We start from the raw sequence: 19,533 nt of genomic DNA, 5'->3' as shown, positions 1-19,533 counted from the left end.
TTACTGCTCCATAAATATGCAGAACAATGGCAATGAATGAACCCGAAACCGAGGCAGAGACGCTGCCTTTGTGTCAGGACAGAGGTTCACTGGCAGTGAGTCAGTGCCCACAGCTGCATGTGGGATGTGATTAGCTAATGATACGATAGTTGTTACATGAATTTATAGACACTTGAAGACTGCATCTACATATAATTGTTCTTTCTGTTTCGTTTTGGTAAAAAAACCAGCTAGAGAAATGTCGGCAACTAAACAAAAAAACTTCAGTTACATTTGTCATATGGCCACTACAATATTATTAACTGCACAAAGACAAGAGCTTTGTTAGGACAGCCTAGGGTGTAATTGCCATGCTCAGACTCCAAATATAGCTTCTCACCCTCAGATTATGTAAAAGCAGCCGTGTTTTCAAGTTCTGCTCACTGTGGATGACTCACATCATTATGTACTAACCACCAACACATTCTGTTTTACCCCTTTGTTTTACATGCCTGGAGTGTTCTGGCTGGAGTTTGTCTTGTTCAGAATCTGTATGTCCTGCACACTGCTTATTGTACCATGTAATCACTCCTTGTCCTTCTCCTTCTTAGCTTTTAATGAGCTCCTGCACTGGCACTTTGGCAATTTCCCAAAACTACCCTTCAGAACCCCGAGAAGGCACCATGAGATCTGCAGGCAGCACTGCATATTCCTGAGAATTGGCACAGCTACACTGGAGACCTCTGGTAAAGCAAAGACCTCTGATAAATTGCTGCTTGTGTCACAAGATTTTTTGAACTCTTGCACATGCGGTTGGCATCAGGAATCAAACAATGCATGTCACTAAATCTTCTTATGGAGACATAGGAGATTAAGGCTTATCTTATGACTGGAATGTTTCTATTCTCTGTATCAACAGGAGAAAGTCCTGAAGGCAAATAAACTCCAAAGTCTCCAATGAAGAAAAGGGAGAGCAGCTTCACGCATAATACGGGTCTTGCTCTGTGATTCTCTACCACTGCCTTCTGCGACTGCATCAGCAGCCAGCTCATTTTTTATCTCCTTTAAGTAAGAAGAAATATAAAATGTCCAAATATCCTCAGCTTGCTATGTAAGAGGCCCATTAAAGACTCTCTGTGAGACAAGCATGTTGTCAGATTCTGGAACATCACAGAGTTTAATACAGAAAGCATGAAAGAACAGGTGAAATTATTTATTTATGTAATGAGTAGCGATGCCGAGTACTTCCAGATCCTGCTGTCTTTGCTAAGGAACAAGATAGAAATAATGACATCATTACTCTTACAAAGACACATGAGTGCTTCTTTCCAGAAATAATTGTTAAGCATAAAATTTCAGTCATTAATCAAAGTGCACGGGGGCCTAACCCTTTTTAGGATTCTAAAAGGAAACGTGAAGCAATATGACTGTGAAGCAACACAAATGTAAGGGGCACTTAACCTTTATTCTAAGCAGGTAACTTCAAGAAAAGCACGCCTAGGGCCAGTTTCTCTCTACTAGTGTAGATTTGTATTGATTCTGCAAAGACGCAGCAAGTTTTATCCTTTCAGAGGCTGGTCTCTGCCTGGAAGAAAGAAGAGCACCACCACACGATATCATGAATATGAAGAAAAGAAAGTAATAAAACATGCTGCAGGAAGGAGCAGAAAACACATACCCATGAGGAAAGGAAAACAGGATAAACAAAATGCTTAGGAGGCTCTTTCAGGAAAGAGAACTAGCAGATGCAGCACAAGGGAATGTGAACTCTGCACAGACACTGAGAATACAGGTAAGACTCAGGGAAAAAAAATATTAATACAGACGGCTTTTTTTTTTTTTTCCAAATAGAGTAGAGAGGTAGCACAAGCCAGGATGAATTATCTTTGTTTCCCACAGGTCAACTCCAGAAAGAGATTGCTTACAAAGATGAGGCGTTTTATCTCAGATCCACAGTCCTGTTGATAAATCTCAGAGTGATTCAACAAGAAGGAAAATTTCACAGGGAATGAGTTCCAGCCCTTATTTGGAGCAGGAGAAGGTATTGCTTAGCTATCTGGGAAGACAAATAAACTGCCTGGGGCAATTCAAAACTTGCACATAGTTGCCATGAAAGGAAGTGTTATATCTGCATGTGATTTCCAGGAACAAATCAAATGTTTCTGCAGAGGAACCCATGAAACGCTGACAATACATTAAGACTGTTTTTTCTGAAAACGGTTATCTCAAACTTGTACTACAGGTCCACTGGGTCAGGGGAAAAAAATGAAGAAAGGAAAATTAATTGTGTCTTAAAAATCTGACAGAAGAACTCAAACAATTTTAGTGTACAAGACTAAAACCAAAAGCTGTTTCAGTACACTATTGAGATAAAACAGCAATAGAAACTGAGAATATACAATTCCACATACAGCAGACACATATAAAGCAGTCCAGCAGTAAAGTCTGCAAGAGAGAAAGGGCTGGGCAAATTTCAAGCTAGGCAGGGTATTAAGGCTTTTCTGTCACTTCCAACAGTGGCAATTTGTCCATTCCCAATACGTTGAGTACGTTGTCCAAAGGCACATGGTTCAGCTGTCCTGACTCTGCATCCCAGCTAGAACTGAGCAGCAATCAGAAGGGATAGCCATATCCCAAAAGAATTCTACACGTCATGATATACAGAGGAACTGCCTCTTTCTGTATGTTGAATTGATTCTGTAATTTTCATTTGTCACATGTATCGTATTGATGAAAGACAACTGGAACCAGCATTGGACCAGCATTGAACACTGATGGTCCAAGAACTTTGGCCATCATTCTGCCCATCACAGGTGTGGCTAGCAACTATTCTTAAATCACTTCAGGAACCACCGGGTCCTATGTCCTTTCCAAATGTAATGGGGGCATACCTCACGTGAAAGAGAACATCTGCTGGCTCCAGTGAGACCAGCTAAACAAGAAATCTAGTCATTGCTACTGCATCAACACACTAGCCCCCAAAGTGTCCCGGAAAACCAGCATCTTAAAAAAGATATCTTGCAGCTGAGTCCTGCTGTGCGGATAACGTTCAGTGCTAAATTCTAACATGATATATGGCACAGAGGGTTAACCACCTCTGCAGAATCCGGAGGGTGAGCTTGTTATTTGACTGTATTTTCATGGCTACACTAGGCCAGGAGCGTGATGACCCAGGCTCTGCAGGTGCTGGCAGAGGAGCTGCTCATGTTGGCAGCACAGACAACAGGATGCTGGGACCTGCCGGGCACCCCATGGCTGGTGCTGATGCAGTGTCTGGGTTTGGCACCGTCTTCTTAACATAACCACGGGTCTGACAGGATCTCTTTACACACCATTTTAGAATTACAAGTCAGGATCACCAACCCCTTCATCTTCCAGAGACGCCACAGCAGACGCTTTCAACCTTCCTCATGACTAACTGCCATCTCCCTAGGGGACAAGCCACCATGGCTGGCTGCAGAGGCCACCACCACCATCCCTGTCACCACCACCGTATCTCCCCCACCACCACACCCGGGTGCAGCTCGCCCCGGGCGCTCCTCAGGGCTCCCCCTCACGGAGCGGTTACAACCGGGGAGCCCTGAGGGCGCCCCGAGCACTCCCGCCCCGCCCACCATTGGCCGCGGTCCGGGGCGGGGAGGACGGGGAGGGGGGGACGGGACGGGACACGACCCGGCCCGGCGGCGCCGCGCGGTCCTGCCGCCGTCAGCCGCGGGGCGGGCGGGAGCGGCGGGGGGGGAAGGCGGGTGGTGTGTCCCGCACGTCATATCAGCCGCCCGGCCGGGATTGGCTGCGGCGTCTCACCCGACTGGCCGCGGGCGCCCGGGCTGGCGCGGCGGCTCCCGGGCTCGGCACTCACGCCCGGCCCCGCCCCGCCCGGCTAGGCCCGGCCCGAGGGGAGGGGTGGCGGAGCGGAGCGGCGGGCCGGCGCTGCCTCCGGCCGCGGGTAGGTCGGCGGCGGGTAACGTGACACGCGTGGCTGGGGGCTTATAAACCTTACACGGGCCGCGGGTTGGCGAGCCGGGAAGGAGGCAGGAGAGCGGCGGCTTTCTGCCGTCCCCACACGGGCTGAGGCGGTGGCGGGCGCAGCCCCCTGAGGTGAGAGGGCGGGGAGCTCCGCGTCCCCCGTGCCAGGTATACGCCGGGATGAGAACCCTGTCCCCGAGGGAGAGGGGACAGCGCGGGTCTGACGGGAGCGGCGGATCCTTGCTGGGACTCCGCGGCTGACAGGCCGAGGCAGCGCGGCCCGTGACCGCCAAGTCACCCCGTTCGTGCCGGGCTCCTGCCTACCCCGGGCCGCCGGCTCCAAGCCGTTTGCCCGGTGGCTTTGGAGCCCTGGCGGAGAGGGTGGTGTGTGTGAGGGGTCGGGCTGTCCCGCGTTTGGTGTTTGACAGCCTGTCCCTGCGCGTGTGTTTCAGGACCGAGGTGAAGCCGATGCCCAGGTTGGAGAACGGCGGCTGGAGCTGTTCCTGCGCGGCCCAGGGAAGGCACAGAGCCCAGCCGGGGGGCACGGCAGCGGGGCTGGCCGCCAAGGTGGGCGGGATGCTGAGCTCCTCCGGCTCAAGCCCCTCGCTGACGCTGGTAGGTACCGGAGCGGGCAGCCCCAGCACCGCCAGCAGCACCAGAAGCACCTTGAACTGGAGTCAGCACCTGGTGCAGAGGAGCGTGGTCCTCTTCGTTGTCGGTGCTTTCATGGCCCTGGTGCTGAACTTGCTGCAGATACAGCGAAATGTGACTCTCTTCCCCGACGAAGTGATTTCGACGCTCTTCTCCTCCGCCTGGTGGGTGCCGCCGTGCTGCGGAACAGCAGCAGGTGAGTCTCTGACCCCCACGCGTGGTTTAGCGTGGTTTCCTCTCCCCCATCCTCCCGTGGTGAGGAGAGACGATGGGGCTCAATGTGTGACCTTCGTGAGCCCGTCCATCGCACAGCGAGTGATGCAGACTGTGCCTTTGGGAAGGACGTGTGCCCACGCCGGCTTTATCCACCTGCGTGGATAACGGCTGGCGTTTCCCGCGTGTCCGAAGGCTCTTTCCGAGCCGGTGCACTCTGTATGTGTGTAAAGTGACGGTTTTCCCGCCGCGTGAGCCGCTCCCCACGCAGCTGACACCTTGTTCCCGCAGGCACAGCGGAGTTTACCCGCTCTTCCCCCCAGTCCCTTTCGCCCCACGGCGGGGCACGGGTGGGCGCGGTGATGCCGCGTGTCTCCGCCCCTCGCCGGCCATTGGCTGATGGCGAACTGGTGAGTGGCGGGAGGAGCTCGCCATTGGCTGGCGGCGGGAACTGGCCACGGGCTGGGCCGAAAACAAGGAAGTCACGTGCGGCGGCGTTGCTTTCCTCACCACCAGCAGACGTTTCAATACAGTGATATGGCATGTGTTAATTGAACCTCATTGTAAGGAAGCGTGAATGGTAAACCATAACCTCGAATGATAAAGTGCATAGTAGATAGGTTGCCGTGGTTGATGCTCCGAAGTTCTTGTAGTGCTGTCACAGTTGGATTGAACTTTGGCATTCAGCTGTCACCTTAAGGTGAAAGTTCTGGTAGCCAGCATCAGAAGGATTAAACTGTTCCAGAATCAAATCACATGTCTGTCTTGGAACAGTTCTTCTTATAGCCTTCTGTGTGTAGAAGTTCTTCTTGGGCGTTTAAGGAGGACGAGGGAAAGAGAGTAGGAAAGGAAACACACAGACACACACAGATGTCACAAATAGTTAAAGCAGCATGTAACGTTGGAGTTGGTGTCAACATACGGAGTCACAAGGCTTAAAAAAGTGAAACTCATCTAGTGTTTGTGGTAGCAACTGAGCTAACACTAGCCTGTGTTTTAATTCTGCAACCAATCTGCAGACTGATAAGGCTAAGAAAATGCTATGTGAGGATAAAAACATTGTGTGGTTAATAGTATGAGTAGTTATTTTTCCCTGACATAAGGAAGACTAATGGCAGGTGTTTCTCCAAGTTCAGCTCTGCTTGTTTGGTATCTAAATTAGCCTCTGAGTTGGCTGGGAGCACAGGCAGACTTACAGCCCAGCAGAAGGAGAGAAAGCAGTGCTGCCAAGAGACTTCTGCATCCAGGCAAATATTTAATTCTGAGCCTGATTCACAGCTAATGAGTCAAGTTCATAAAACTGTCTGCCATGCAAGTGGGCAATAAACATATTCCATTCCTAGCTGTAATTAAGCTTTTGTTACATCTTGTTATTTATTGGTACAAGCATCTCCTCAGGATGTCAAATGATACATGCTTATGGGAGAAAAGGAGCTTGAAGTCAGATGCCTGACATTGCAGTATATATCTCTGCTTTAGAAGTTCTAACAGAATATTGCTTGTTAGAGTAGATTTCTTTCCTGAAGTAAGGGGGTAATAATTGTTTCTTCTTCATCAGACTTACAGTAATGTGATAAGCACCTCACTACTTTGCCAAGCACTTATTTGCCAAACTAATATTCAGTAATAATGAAGTAATCATTGTATAAGAGTTAGTACAAGTAGTGTTACTTCTCTTGCAGCTGTCGTTGGCCTGCTGTATCCCTGCATTGACAGCCACCTGGGGGAACCACACAAATTCAAGAGAGAGTGGGCCAGCGTAATGCGATGTATAGCAGTTTTCGTTGGCATTAACCATGCGAGTGCTGTATCCTTGAACTAGATGATGTTGTTGCTCAATGTGCTTAGTTTGTTGTCATTAAAACAGTCTCTCCCATTCACATCTGGGAGAATTACAAAGGTAAGGTAGAGTGTTACTGGCAGAGAGATAAACTTCTGAGAGACCTGCAGCACATGGCAATAATTACTGTAAGATGGATAACACAGTTCACTTAAAAGTATCTGAGGGGGCCTCTGGGACGGGGGAGGGATAGACATCATAGTATGTCTGATTTAACTGCAAGTATAATGGTGTATGTTGTGTTACTTTAATCAATATGTTGTCTGTGTCTAATAGTTAACACAATTAACTGGTGACATACACTGAACTTCTCAGTAAGAGTGTTCTTTGTGTGAGATAGTGATGGTTTGAGCAGAAAACCTAAATCAGTGAAGATAACTAGGTCACTTGAGGTAAAAGTCCATAAAAGTTGTATATATTGCAATATAGCATATTCTTTAGATTCTCAGTGTGATAAAAGATGTTATTTTTGCATTCACTCTCCAGTCAAAGTCAACAAGTGCTATGATTGCTCTGGAGTTCTAACAACCAGGTCCTTAACATATTGTATTTGGAGACATAGAACCATGCTCACTTTCAGCTTGAATTCTCCCTTGTTCAGTTTCAGCAGCAGTGTGTCTGCAGACTGAAAAGGATTATCCTTAACATCCTTCTCCAGAAACTAGATTTTGCAAACAACGTCCAGCTGTCCCTGACTCTGGCAGCCTTATCACTGGGTCTTTGGTGGACATTTGATCGTTCAAGAAGTGGTCTTGGGCTTGGAATTACAATAGCCTTTGTAGCAACTCTGATAACCCAGTTTCTTGTATATAATGGTGTTTATCAGTAAGTTATGCTTTTAAAATACTATTTCAACTATCATGTAATGACTGAAAACAGGGATGCACAGGCAGTGATTAACACATACAGCATGTTCTTATTAGACATTTTGTTTGTCCGGGCAGCTAATTGTCCAGCTGTTCCAGATGATCAGATTGGGAACTGGGGGTAGAAGGTGGGGAGTAGACAAATTGGGATGTATGTTGAAATGGTAACAGCTCAGCAAATTGAACTTCTGCTGGCTTGGTGTGTCATAGAATCATGTCATAGAATGGTTTAGGTTGGAAGGGACCTTAAAGACCATCTAATTCCAACCCCCTTGCCACGGGCAGGGACACCTTCCACTAGACCAGGTTGCTCAAAGCCTCATCCAGCCTGGCCTTGAACACTTAATCTCATTAACTGGCTCTAATGGCAGAGAATTTCCAAACTTTGCTGGCTGGAATATCGGGGTTTAGAAACTTACTAAGTTAACAGACTTAATTTGGTCTCCTTATTCCTTCTCCTATGATACTGTTGTTTGGGTTTTTTTTTTTTTTTGTCTGGGCCTGGGGAGAGAATTTTCTATTATTTTGTTAATAATATGTAAGCTGATGATAATAACTTGTTTATAATGTATTTCCTTTTCTTAACTAGGTATACATCCCCAGATTTTCTTTACATCCGTTCTTGGCTTCCATGTATATTTTTCTCAGGAGGCGTGACTGTAGGAAACATAGGACGCCAACTGGCTATGGTAATTACTCTATAATTAGCATTTCCTTTAACAATCCAAATACCTTCTATTGTTGTTAGTCCAAGAACAAACTATGGCTTTAAGGGCATGACTCACAAATTGGCAGAGATAAATAGATATCTTCCCAAGGGTTGGATTGTAAGTGTCCAACCTGTGTTGCCAGTAGAGTGAGAAATGTCTTAGTAAGTGTTAGGGTATCTTCTGTACTTAACTTTTTCCACCAACAGTCTAAGTAAGACTGGAATGAGTACACCACTTGTGCTGAGAATCTCAATCACTCCTGCTAATCAGTATACATCAGTATTTTGAATTAACATCTAAGGTAGCTAGAAAACCAAGGCACAGATGGACTTTCTCTAACTACTTATGCAGTAAAGCATTTTTGTTACATAGATGAAAGGAAAAGTCCCTATATGGCATTAAATTCCACCACTCTATCAGTTATGCTCTTTCTGGTCACTCAAGATGTAGTTCAAGTATCACTCAATATATGGGATAATATAATATAAATTCCCATCTCATTTGCTAGGTTCTTAAGTAATTTTTTCCTTATAGCATACTTAAAGGTAAACCTGAGTGTATGCTTGCAGTTCAGCCTAAGGCTTGATTGGGAAAAGTGTTCTGACACTAATGCATAGTAATAATACTATATTGATTTAACATCTGTCTTGTTTACTACATAAGTCCTTTATCCTGGAAAACATCCTTTAAGTGTTTTAACTTCTCTAAGGCTGCTGTGGTTTAGGTGCCTTTAATTTTTACAGAAGGAAGAGCATTTGTAGACTTGTGAGTTCCTGAAATACTAGTCTCTGAACTGTTTAGTAAGGGGGAGAGCTGCTTTTTGCGACTGAACAACAGATGAGCAAAAAGCTAAGTCTAAAGCTAGCAGTCTTTCCTGGAACAGACTTTCTCTTCTGCCTAGCCTTGCAAACCCAGTGGGTGGATGCTAATGTACTTCTAATGTGGATAGTCTTAACTTGATGCTGCAGATGGACAGGCTTGCTTACAAGCTGGGCAAGAGAGCCATGTTGCTTGACCACCACTGGCTAACACTGAAGATCAATTTCTTTAGTATTGATTCTCAGTTACATTAAATTAAGAGTAACCTCTTGTAGAAAAGGCTGTTTAAGAAAAAAAAAAAAAAGAGCATGGGCAAATCTGCTCCTGATTTTGAGGATTTTCTTTGGTGCTGACTTGATACCAAGTTGCCAATTTCCTGGGACCATGGTCACAATCTGAACTTCACAGTCAATTTAGTTTGCTCTGAGGTTCTTTACAACACAAGCTCACTACTCCCCTTTCAATTCCCAGTGGTGCATAATCTCTGCATGTCTTTTTTCATAGGACTACATGTATGGGGGTAAAAGAGGGTGTAATTTCTCTTTTTTAACTTGCCACTCATATCAAGTAGAAAAGATATATTAATATACAGTTTTGTTTAAGCTTTGCTATTGGAAGCAGGGTTTCAGAATAAAAATTTAGTCTGTTATATGCTAGGGTTCTGTATTTCACGTTGGCATACCCAGTACTTCAGTACTGCTCTGCTTCTTCTGTTAGACAGCAAAGGAAGTGATCCTTAAAGAGCTAAAATAAATTTAGGCACATAGGATTCTTTTTTTCTGACTTCTTTTCACCTGGCATCTCACCTGAACATAATTAAAATCAGACTGACTCCTGCCTGCAACTTCCTTGTCAATCTTGTCATCTTCCTCATAAAGAAAGAGGGAAGTTGGCAAGGCAAAGTATTCAATTCTTGTTATCTAGAAACATCTCCTCGTGTGGTTTTCATTACCATTACTTAATCTGGAAAAACTTGGAGAAGGCAAGCATTTGCATAGGAACGCTTCTGCAAATCACTATTAAGCATTCAGTGCTGAAAGTCAAAGAATTCCACTTCTAAAATAGAATGGTAGCATCCAGTCAACTAGGTCTTTCCTCTATAGAGATTACCCAAAAGCATCTGTCTGTGTTGTTAGCCATTGTGAATGTGGCAAGAAGATGGAATGTTGCACTTTCTAAGCTAAGCCTGAATAAAACTGTTATTTTTGTAGTTGTATTCTCCTGCAGTTTCTGAGCTCTTTCGTTGCATGTGGCAACTGCACATCAAAAGGTCGATAATTTCCGGGCAGGTCTAGAGTAGGACACAGCACCTGTGGAAGTTACTGTAGTAGAGTAAAGTTGCCTCACTTCCTCCTCAGCTGCTGTCTAGCTTTTGCAGTTAGAAAAGGAATTAGAAGAAGCAGAATGAGAAGTGTCTCTCTGATACCCATTCCCATCCTGAGAAATGTTAGCTGGGAGATGCTTGCTACTTTTCAATCACTGGATTTCAAGTTATCTTACATGCAGTAACTGCCACCAGCTCTCACTGCTCATTCTGATGCCTTGTCAGTCAGTGCTGGGTTAAATGGATGGCAACAGTTCATTTTGAGCTATAACCCTTACTCTCAGTATCTGGCAAACTAGGGTGCTATTCAAAACTTAGACCTTAGAAATACTTAGTTTGATACTGGTAGGAGCTGTAGAACTGTGGACACATTCAGTACTTGGCAAATGTATTTGCATTTTGACTCTAGAATGAGAACATACAGTAAGCTTTGTTTTGAAGAAAAGCTGGTTAAATTTCTTACACTGGTATACTGTAGGGTTTCATATTAGAAAAAGGACTTGGGAGGAAATTAGTAAGCCTGTCTGATACTAGACTTTGATTGGAAGATAAAGCAACGTACACTGGAAGACAGTTTGAAAGAGAGCTGTTAAAAAGCTGAATTAGTGTCCATTTTCAGCCTAACTGAAGTTAGTTGGCTATTTAACCTTTGAAAATACGCATAATGTAGTCACTTATCAGAAGGCATTAATATATAACATCTGTTTGATTTCTTTTTTTATCCATAGGGTATTCCAGAGAAACCACACAATGACTAAGTCTTTGAAGAAGAGAGCATGGTGCCAGTGTGAAAGCAACATTGCGAAGATGTGTTCCTGTTTTAAATTGAAGATTATTTAGAAAAAATAATCTCTTTATGGGCTCACTGCACACATGACTTGTGGAAAAAAAATATTAATCCACTCTTAGAATAGCCAAGTGAAATTAACTGCTTATCTTGAAATCTTACCCTGATTTACCGCGTAAGCGTTTGCATATGGCTGTTCTCTGGAAGAGTTTAACACCAAGTTGCGTACAACTGCTCAGGCTAAGTGGCAGTTTTCCAAGTATTAGGTTCCAATGTAAGTTATTGAATCAGCTGCCGTATTTTAAAGCCTTGAAACTGAAATTTAATTACAAGCTCTTGTATCAGTGCCCAAAGGAAGTAGATCGATGGTGCTTAACAATGATGAAGTATGGTTTAATAGGAATAGTATTTATCAAAATCTTTAAAAAATAGGGTTATTTAAAAATAAGAGTGATCAAAACAGATTAAAGGCATTGCACTAATGCTTTTAGGAGTCTTATGAAGGAATCATGCCCTAACTTGTAATGCTGCATTAAGTTTCTGTCTTTGGTGGAGGGGGTTAGAGGGACAAAAAGTCAGAAGTCACTTAGTTTGGAATTTCTAAACTACTTCAGTACAATAGGTGAACAGTAGACAATCTTGTTCAAAAATGGACTATATCAAGAAATTCTGGCTGGAAATTTTATTACTTCTAAAGCTTGCAAGTTAGATTTGCAAGAATCGAGTTCTGGCCCCAATTCAGTAAGAAATTTAAGTGTGTGTGAGTATTCTTGCTTAATATTAGACATATGCTTCAGTATCTCACTGAATGAGGTCTTGGATATCTTCAGTGCCTGATGTCACTACAAAATGTGCATTGCAGGTCATTGGTTGGCCACTGAGTACGTGCTCCCAAGTCCTTAGATTCACAGTTTCCTCCCAGAGGTGTCCTTGTTCCCCTTTCTGAGTCAGGGTTTTGACTGAAATGATTAGAAATGAAAGCAGGCCTAAAATGTGAGTTAAACTGTATGTGAAGAATAGCGAACAGCTTGTTTTCTCAGTTCAGTTTCTGAAGGAGATCATTACTTGTTTTTTCACAACCCTATTGAACTTGCAATCTGTGATTGCCTTCTTAAAAAAAAAAAAAAGAAAAGAAAAAAAGTGCTTATGTCACTACATAAAACATTTGGTGTTTCTTAATACTTAGTTCTGGTGAGCACAACATATTCATTTGATAGCTTAGACCACAGGAGACCTAAGTAGCAAGTATTAGGTCTTAAAGTTGAAGTGCAATGTACAGTAAATCTGAGCCTCATGTTCTCTTCAGTATCGATCATTTCTGATGAAAGATAAAAGAGAAGAGGGTTCTGAGTTCATTTCAATGCTGCATGGAGTCAAATGGAGCAATAATTTATTTAACTAGTAAAGCTAGTTTTGTTGTATCATTCATCGAACCCAAATTTTTACAAATACTCCAATTTTGTGGTTATGGTTTACTTGTAAACTTTTATGTATTTGCCTTTTTGCATTATGCTTTTTGTGTGTGTGTGTGTGTGTGTGCACGTGCATTTCCGATCTTACATGGCTTCAGATAAAGTTACAGGCATCAGTCAAAGACTGACCCATCAAAAAGACATTGAGGCCAGGTAGCAGTGTTCTGGCTACTTTCACTTTTCTAAGGGAATGCTATAACTGCTGCTTGTGCTTTTGGTGTTTTTTTTCTGTAGCAGGGAAAGTTTAGCATAAAGTCTATATTACAGAGCAGACCCCAATTCTAATCTTGCTTTGGTGTAAATCAAGAGTAATTTCATTGGTGTAAGATCCTTCCTCAAATGTTTAAAACATAAATAAACACATTTTATAGGACTACTTGAAGAAATCGGATCCTTGGATCAGGACTGGATCAGCTCAGCTCTTTTAAGGAGTATGCTGCCTGCTGGGGAAGACAGTTTTGTAATCATCTTGAAACCAATTTCAAAACATTATAAAACCAGATGTAAGTGAAGATGACAGTGATCTCTATTAATATTTGATTGATAGAGAAGTATTTAAGATTTATTTGTAAAGACTGAAACTAAATCTGTATGTGTTAGACATAATGCAGCCAAAAATGTTCAGTCAAAAAGTTCGTTTTTTGCCAATACTTCTGAGTATCTTAACCAAAGTGATTTAAGTTTGGGAGAGGTGGGGAGGGGAGTGAAGAAAATTTGCACTATTCTGAATTTGAACACATAAATTCTCATTCTTACTGATAAGTTTTCAGCGGTGTGTTTGGTTTTACACTTTTTTTACTATTAAAGTTTTAAGATCGAGTTGTGTTTGCCTTGGGTTCTCTGTGTTCACATTATGCAGGAATCTTTCTTGAAAAGGACAGTTGTTATGGTTGCATAACATACTCAGTCATGCATACTCAGTGGTTTAAAAAAAATTCTAAACTGAACTTGGAGAGATGAGCTTTTAGAGAGCCTTCCAGCCTGCATTATACAGTTGAAGAAGATCGGTCTTGCTGTTCTTTCCTGTTGTACCAGGAAAGTGGTGTAACTTTATGACTTAAGGTACTGAATCTTACTACTATTATCTTCCAACATTCTGAAATTCATAATTTGAAACAAAATATGGAGGCACCAAAGTAAATGTGCAAATTCCTGTTGTGGCTTGATTACTTATGGTAATGATTACTAAAGTCCAAAGCATCATAAACAGTACAAACAGTGAGAATGGGTAAGCACAGCTGATGAGGCTAAGCAATTCTAAAACTGTTGCATCATCTGATTTAGGGTAGACAGCATCTTGCAAATTTAGACAAAAAGTCCTCACTTTTACTGCACTTAAGTATTTATTTCAGACTTTTAGAACCTACTATGTGTGTGGTGGAACAATGTTCATATGAGTGCAGAGTCTGCTGGCTTAGCTGAAGAAGGTTCATTAGGAAGTTCTTAATTATTTTAGCTTGAATAGCCTGTGTATAGCACTTAACTTAAGTGCATGCTTCACGGCAGCTGAGGAGGTAGCTCTTAACAACTCCAATCTGAGCATGGCTGACCTCCTTCAGGTGCATTACTTGCCCTGAAACTCTGGTCAGATTTTCTTGAAAAGAATTAAATACATATATATATGCTTTTCATTCATATATATATATATAAAATATATATATAAATATATAAAAAATATATATATAAAGAGTGTGTGTATGTATACATAGAGAGAGAGACATACACTCTTTTACACACACACTTGTGGAATACAGCCTGGCCTTTGAGAACTAGTGGTCTTCTCTTGTGACAGGACAAGTGTGTACAGTTTCTAAAGAAAAGTCTTCCCAGCGAGTGTGATGATTTGACCTGTGTGTCATTCCTGCAAATTCCTTCAGTAGGTTATTCAGCCTTTGGCTTTAAGCATGGGGATTTGCAGGTGCTAAATTAGCCACAGGAGGGCCCATAGTCTGTTCTCTGAATATAGCAGGAACATATTGAGATGAATAATGAAATTAAGTCTCAATTGCCTTGCTGCAGATCAAAGTAGCTCCAGAATTCATGAGAACAAAGCATTACATGCTGGACTAATTGAACAAAGCATACTTTATATTAGAGATCACTGAGGTCCCTATCTTGGAAACCAGTGAGTGGTAGGATGATAAGGTTGTTGTAACAGGTCAATAAAACAACCTATAGATGGTGATTTCTCTGGGATAGTGAAATACTACATAAGTTGCCCCATGCATAGTTTGGAGTCATCTCCCTATGTCTTAACTAAATTCTCCTGTTGTGCAGTGACAATGCTATGTCTTCATGGGCTACTGATGAGTCACATATGCCATAAAATCACAATCCTCGTGCCTGTGCGATAATAAAGTCTCTAGTCTGTTCTGCTTACCTTCCGAAGGCAGAATTCAAAGTACATATGATACGTTCTACAAACAATGTATTACTGCCGAAAAAGTCATACAGAGTTTTTCAGAAAATTCCTGATCACTTTTACTAAGTGTCTTTTTGCTCACAATACTCCAAGTGAGGTCTCAGGAGAGCAGAGTAGAGGGGCAGGATCACCTCCTTTGATCTGCTGGTCACGCTCCTTTTGATGCAGCCCAGGATACGGTTGGCTTTCTGGGCTGCGAGCGCACACTGAAGCTGGCTCATGTTCATTTTCTCATTGACCAACACCCCCAAGTCCTTCTCTGCAGGGCTGCTCTGAATCTCTTCTCTGCCCAACCTGTAGCTGTGCGTGGGATTGCTCCTACCCAGGTGCAGGACCTTGCACTTGGCATGGTTAAACTTCATAAGGTTGGCATCAGCCCACCTCACAAGCGTGTCGAGGTCCCTCTGGATGGCATCCCTTCCCTCCAGCCTATCAACCGAACCACACAGCTTGGTGTCATCAGCAAGCTTGCTGAGGGTGCACTCAATCCCACTCTCCATGTCACCGACAAAGATGTTGAACAAGACCGGTCCCAACACCGATCCCTGAGGAACACCACTTGTTACTGGTCTCCAGCTGGACAGTGGGCTGTTGACCACAACTCTTTGCGTGCAGCCATCCAGCCAGTTCTTTATCCACCGAGTGGTCCACCCATCAAATTGACGTCTCTCCAATTTAGAGACAAGGATGTCATGTGGGACAGTGTCAAACGCTTTGCACAAGTCCAAGTAGATAACGTCAACTGCTCTGCCCGTGCCCATCAGTTTCGTAGCCCCATCATAGAAGGCCACCAAATTGGTCAGGCAGGATTTCCCCTTAGTGAAGCCATGCTGGCTGTCACCAACCACCTCCTTGTTTTTCATGTGCCTTCGCATGCCTTCCAGGAGAATCTGCTCCAAGAGTTTGCCAGGCACAGAGGTGAGACTGACTGGTCTGTAATTCCCCGGGTCATCCATTTTCCCCTTCTTGAAAATGGGGGTTATATCTTCCTTTTTCCAGTCGTCAGGAGCTTCACCTGACTGCCATGACTACCCTCATCTATCTTTTATTTCCCAGCCCAGTTTTATCATTTTCTCCTTCTTTCATGCTGCTTCAGTTAAACAGCCTCCTCCAGGCTCAACACTGGCTTCATCACCCTTCAGACCTTTGCTACCCCAAAGATGGCTTGAAGGGCAGCAAGCACCCATGCTGGATCTGTAGTCTGCATGCTGCATTGTCTGGACCTTTTCATTCTCAGGCTTTACTCTCAGGATATTTTTTTTTTCCCTGTTTTCCCGTGTGTTTCTGAACTTCTTTCCACAATGAAAAAGCCAGCTTGCTGGAAGGACTCACTTTGGTGCCTGGGGGAGCAAGCAGGGAGCCAAGTTTTTCTGCAGGATCTCTGCCTTGTTCTGACAATTGCATTTCAGAAGACGAACTGAATGTTTTTGTTAAAAAAAACAGCCAAAATATCCCAAACTTGTCTGCCCTGAAAGATCAGTTTTGCAGTGCCAGTTACATAGCTGTCATGTCGTACTGGAGACTGCTGTGGTTTCAAACAGCAGCTCTTGGAGATAGGATACCTCAGGCTGTGCGCTAACTCTGAAACCTACACGCCATCATTCAGTTTTTAATACCTATTGCGCTATTGCTGCTTTATAAGGAACAAGCTACTGTTGAATTTAATGCTAGGTGTAATTTGAACCTGATGTCACCCAAAAGCAAGAAAACTTGCCTGTTATTCCTGATCAGTCGTGGTGTGCAGCTGGCAGACCAGGGGTGGAGGGTCCTTCTGTTGGCTTCTGTGCTGCTGAGCTCTTGCATCAGGACCCTTCAGTGTGGGAGCCTGGGCGCTGCATGGAGACATGCTGGTGGCCTGAGCAACGGCCTCTGATTTCTAAGGGAAATTTGCTTCTGGTGGAAGAGGTGGAGTGAGCTGGTGTAGGAAGGAGGTGCAACAGCATCATGCAAGCCCACTCCAGATTTTGCCCTGCAAGGATCAGACAGCGCAGTGTGGAAGTCCCTGTGAAGCTAAGGGAGATGCAGAGCTGTAGCTAAGAATCACCAGGAAGACATACCCTGCTGACTTACCCAGCATTAGCAAAGGGAACAGGGCAGAAATCGAAACTTCAAGGGCTCTCTTGGGCAACAGAGACCTCATCCAGGCAAGCAGAGCTTGTTCGCTTCTGTGCAGAGCTCTGCAGCAATGAACTTATTTGCAAGTGCTGGTTTTAAACATTTTTCCTTTCTCTACTGAAGCACCCAGACCATGCAGTCACTGACTAACCCTGACCCCAGAAAGGATTCAAACATGGGTCATAAGGTGTATCATAGGTGAAGTCAGTGGGACTGGAGCTGCACTGAGCATCACAACCAGCTCCAGGTCTGGAGTTCTGCTCACAGAAGTGAGCAACAGCCACAGCAGAGCCACAGTGACTGTTATGGCTAAGGGCTGGAGGTCATCCTCCTACCAAGGTTCCTTTAGGTCACCTCCTAAGCACCTTGCTTAAGGCTATTTTGGAAAGGTTGAATAAAAACATCAGGAAAAGAGCCACACAGTTGTAACCAGCTGAGTTATCAGCTGGAAATGGGAGAATATTTGAGGGTGGTGAGGCACTGGAATGGGTTGCCCAGGGAGGTTGTGAGTGCTCCATCCTTGGTGGTGTTCAAGGCCAGGTTGGATGAGGCCTTGGGTGACATGGTTTAGTGTGGGGTGTCCCTGCCCATGGCAGGGGGATTGGAACTAGATGATCTTAAGGTCCTTTCCAACCCTAACTATTCTATGATTCTATGAATATAGTAAAAGTATCTAATAGGATAACCACTCCTGATGATTTTACTCAGAATTTTATCAAATTTCTTCTTTTCATGCAAAGAAAGCACTTGGTATCACCAGAGTAGATCCTGGTGCCATTGCTTAGTTTTCACTTTATCTTTACTCAAACAGCTTGCAGTGCTTCTGGAATGAGAGTCTGACCATAGTATTAATAAGACGTGAAGATACAGCTTGGGGACTAGTGATTTTCTCGGTGGAACTAAGTTGCAAAACACAGACATGACCATGACTTTAGACAGCCCAGGGGATTCAAGGCATCCCTATGGGGCTGATAGCTTTGGCACAGGAAACACATGGCCTCCAAGAGCAGCACCTGAAGGCTGCACAGACAGGATGTGGAATGTCTCAGAATAATTTAAATTAGGAAAGACCTTTAAGATCATTGAGTCCAACCATAAGCCTAACATTGCCAAGTCCACCACTAAATCATGTTCCTAAGTGACCCATCTTTTAAACACCTCCAAGAATGGTGACTCAACCACTGCCCTGGGCAGCCTGTTCCAGTGCTTGACAACCCTTTCTGTGAAGAAATATCTCCTATTATCCAACCTAAACCTCACCTGGCACAACTTGAGGACATTTCCTCTCATCCTAAAACAAGATTACACTGGTTTTGAGCCACACCCTCAATGTCCACTAATGCATGAACCAAAGACAGTCAATAGCATTTAAGCTGAGAAACACCGGGCTTTCAGGATTTTGCCCAACAATCAACATTGGAAGTAGACTCTGAAGCCAACAATGCATGGATATCTCAGCATCATCACACCCACATCTCATGGTCATGAGCATCCTGGAAGATGCAGCTAGGTGAAGCAAGTTTGAATGCAAAGTTATGAGGTTGGTAGAACAAGTAGCCTCATACAGGAGGTGGTGAATGAGCCTTTCCCATCAGATCTGCAGTGGGACTTGGGCAAAGAACAGCTGCATTTGCCTGCCTGCTCTCTGGGCATGTTCCACCTGCTTAATTGTAGGCAGGTCCAAATGAGCCATCTGTTGACCTGGTTGAGGAATCAGAGCTCCCCATTAATTTAAAGATATTTTTACACGTTATTAAAGGCCTAGAAGGAAAGGAGAGGTGGATAAAAAACAACAGTAAGAAGCTCTGCCTTAGAGGCACAGGTAATATCTGTAATAGCTGCTACACCCTATGCCTAAGCTAATTGTTAAATGAGTCACTCTGGCAGAAGAAGCATTAATAAAGGGAAGCGAAGACTGAACATCTGGAAAATAATATGAAAGGGAAGAACTTTCATATTTTGGAACTCCTTGCTGGGTGGGAGCTGCTTGGGGAGATGGCTCTAATTGCTTGTCTGAGAGAATGAAAAGTGAATCTATTCCCAGCCTGAAATCAGCATCATCATTGTGTATTCCTCTCGGCTCTCCTGTCCCAGTGCCACAACTGTTACGTGGGGCCCTAACCTGCAAAGACCAAGACACGCTCTTCATCTTTTGCACCTCAGCCAGACAGTGATGCAGGTCCATAAGGCCAGTGGTGTGCACCAGCCTCCTCAGGACCTGGTTCCAAGCTCAGAAGTTGGTTTGCACAGCTGAGTGCAGGATGTGCTATCAAAACAAGGTTATTCCAGTGGCACCTGTGTCTTGCTGCTGGTGGGTGGTTACTGGGACTCATTTTGATACACCTGGGGCTGTCAGACTTCCAGCCTCA

General features: G+C 44.0%; 1 protein-coding gene across 3 annotated transcripts; it reads left to right on the top strand.

The window, feature by feature from the left end:
• The first annotated feature begins 3,818 nt into the window (after nt 1-3,818).
• INSIG1 (insulin induced gene 1) lies at nt 3,819-13,318 on the top strand. Of its 3 annotated transcripts, none has more exons than XM_080610294.1 (6): nt 3,819-3,925; nt 4,398-4,792; nt 6,492-6,616; nt 7,308-7,474; nt 8,105-8,204; nt 11,097-13,318. In XM_080610294.1, exons 2-6 carry the CDS (start codon nt 4,414-4,416, stop codon nt 11,124-11,126), a joined length of 801 nt encoding a protein of 266 aa, XP_080466420.1. In that variant the 5' UTR covers nt 3,819-3,925; nt 4,398-4,413; the 3' UTR covers nt 11,127-13,318. The 3 variants fall into 3 exon arrangements, with proteins under 3 accessions (XP_080466420.1, XP_080466419.1, XP_080466421.1); XM_080610293.1 differs by lacking the exon at nt 3,819-3,925 and adding an exon at nt 3,936-4,077; XM_080610295.1 differs by lacking the exon at nt 3,819-3,925 and adding an exon at nt 3,936-4,113.
• Nucleotides 13,319-19,533: the final 6,215 nt, after the last annotated feature.

The sequence above is a fragment of the Psittacula echo genome (assembly GCF_963264785.1).
Source record: "Psittacula echo genome assembly, chromosome: 2".
Classification (NCBI taxonomy): domain Eukaryota; kingdom Metazoa; phylum Chordata; class Aves; order Psittaciformes; family Psittacidae; genus Psittacula; species Psittacula echo.
Note: the sequence above shows the minus strand (reverse complement) of the source record. Positions and strands in the feature narration are given on the sequence as shown.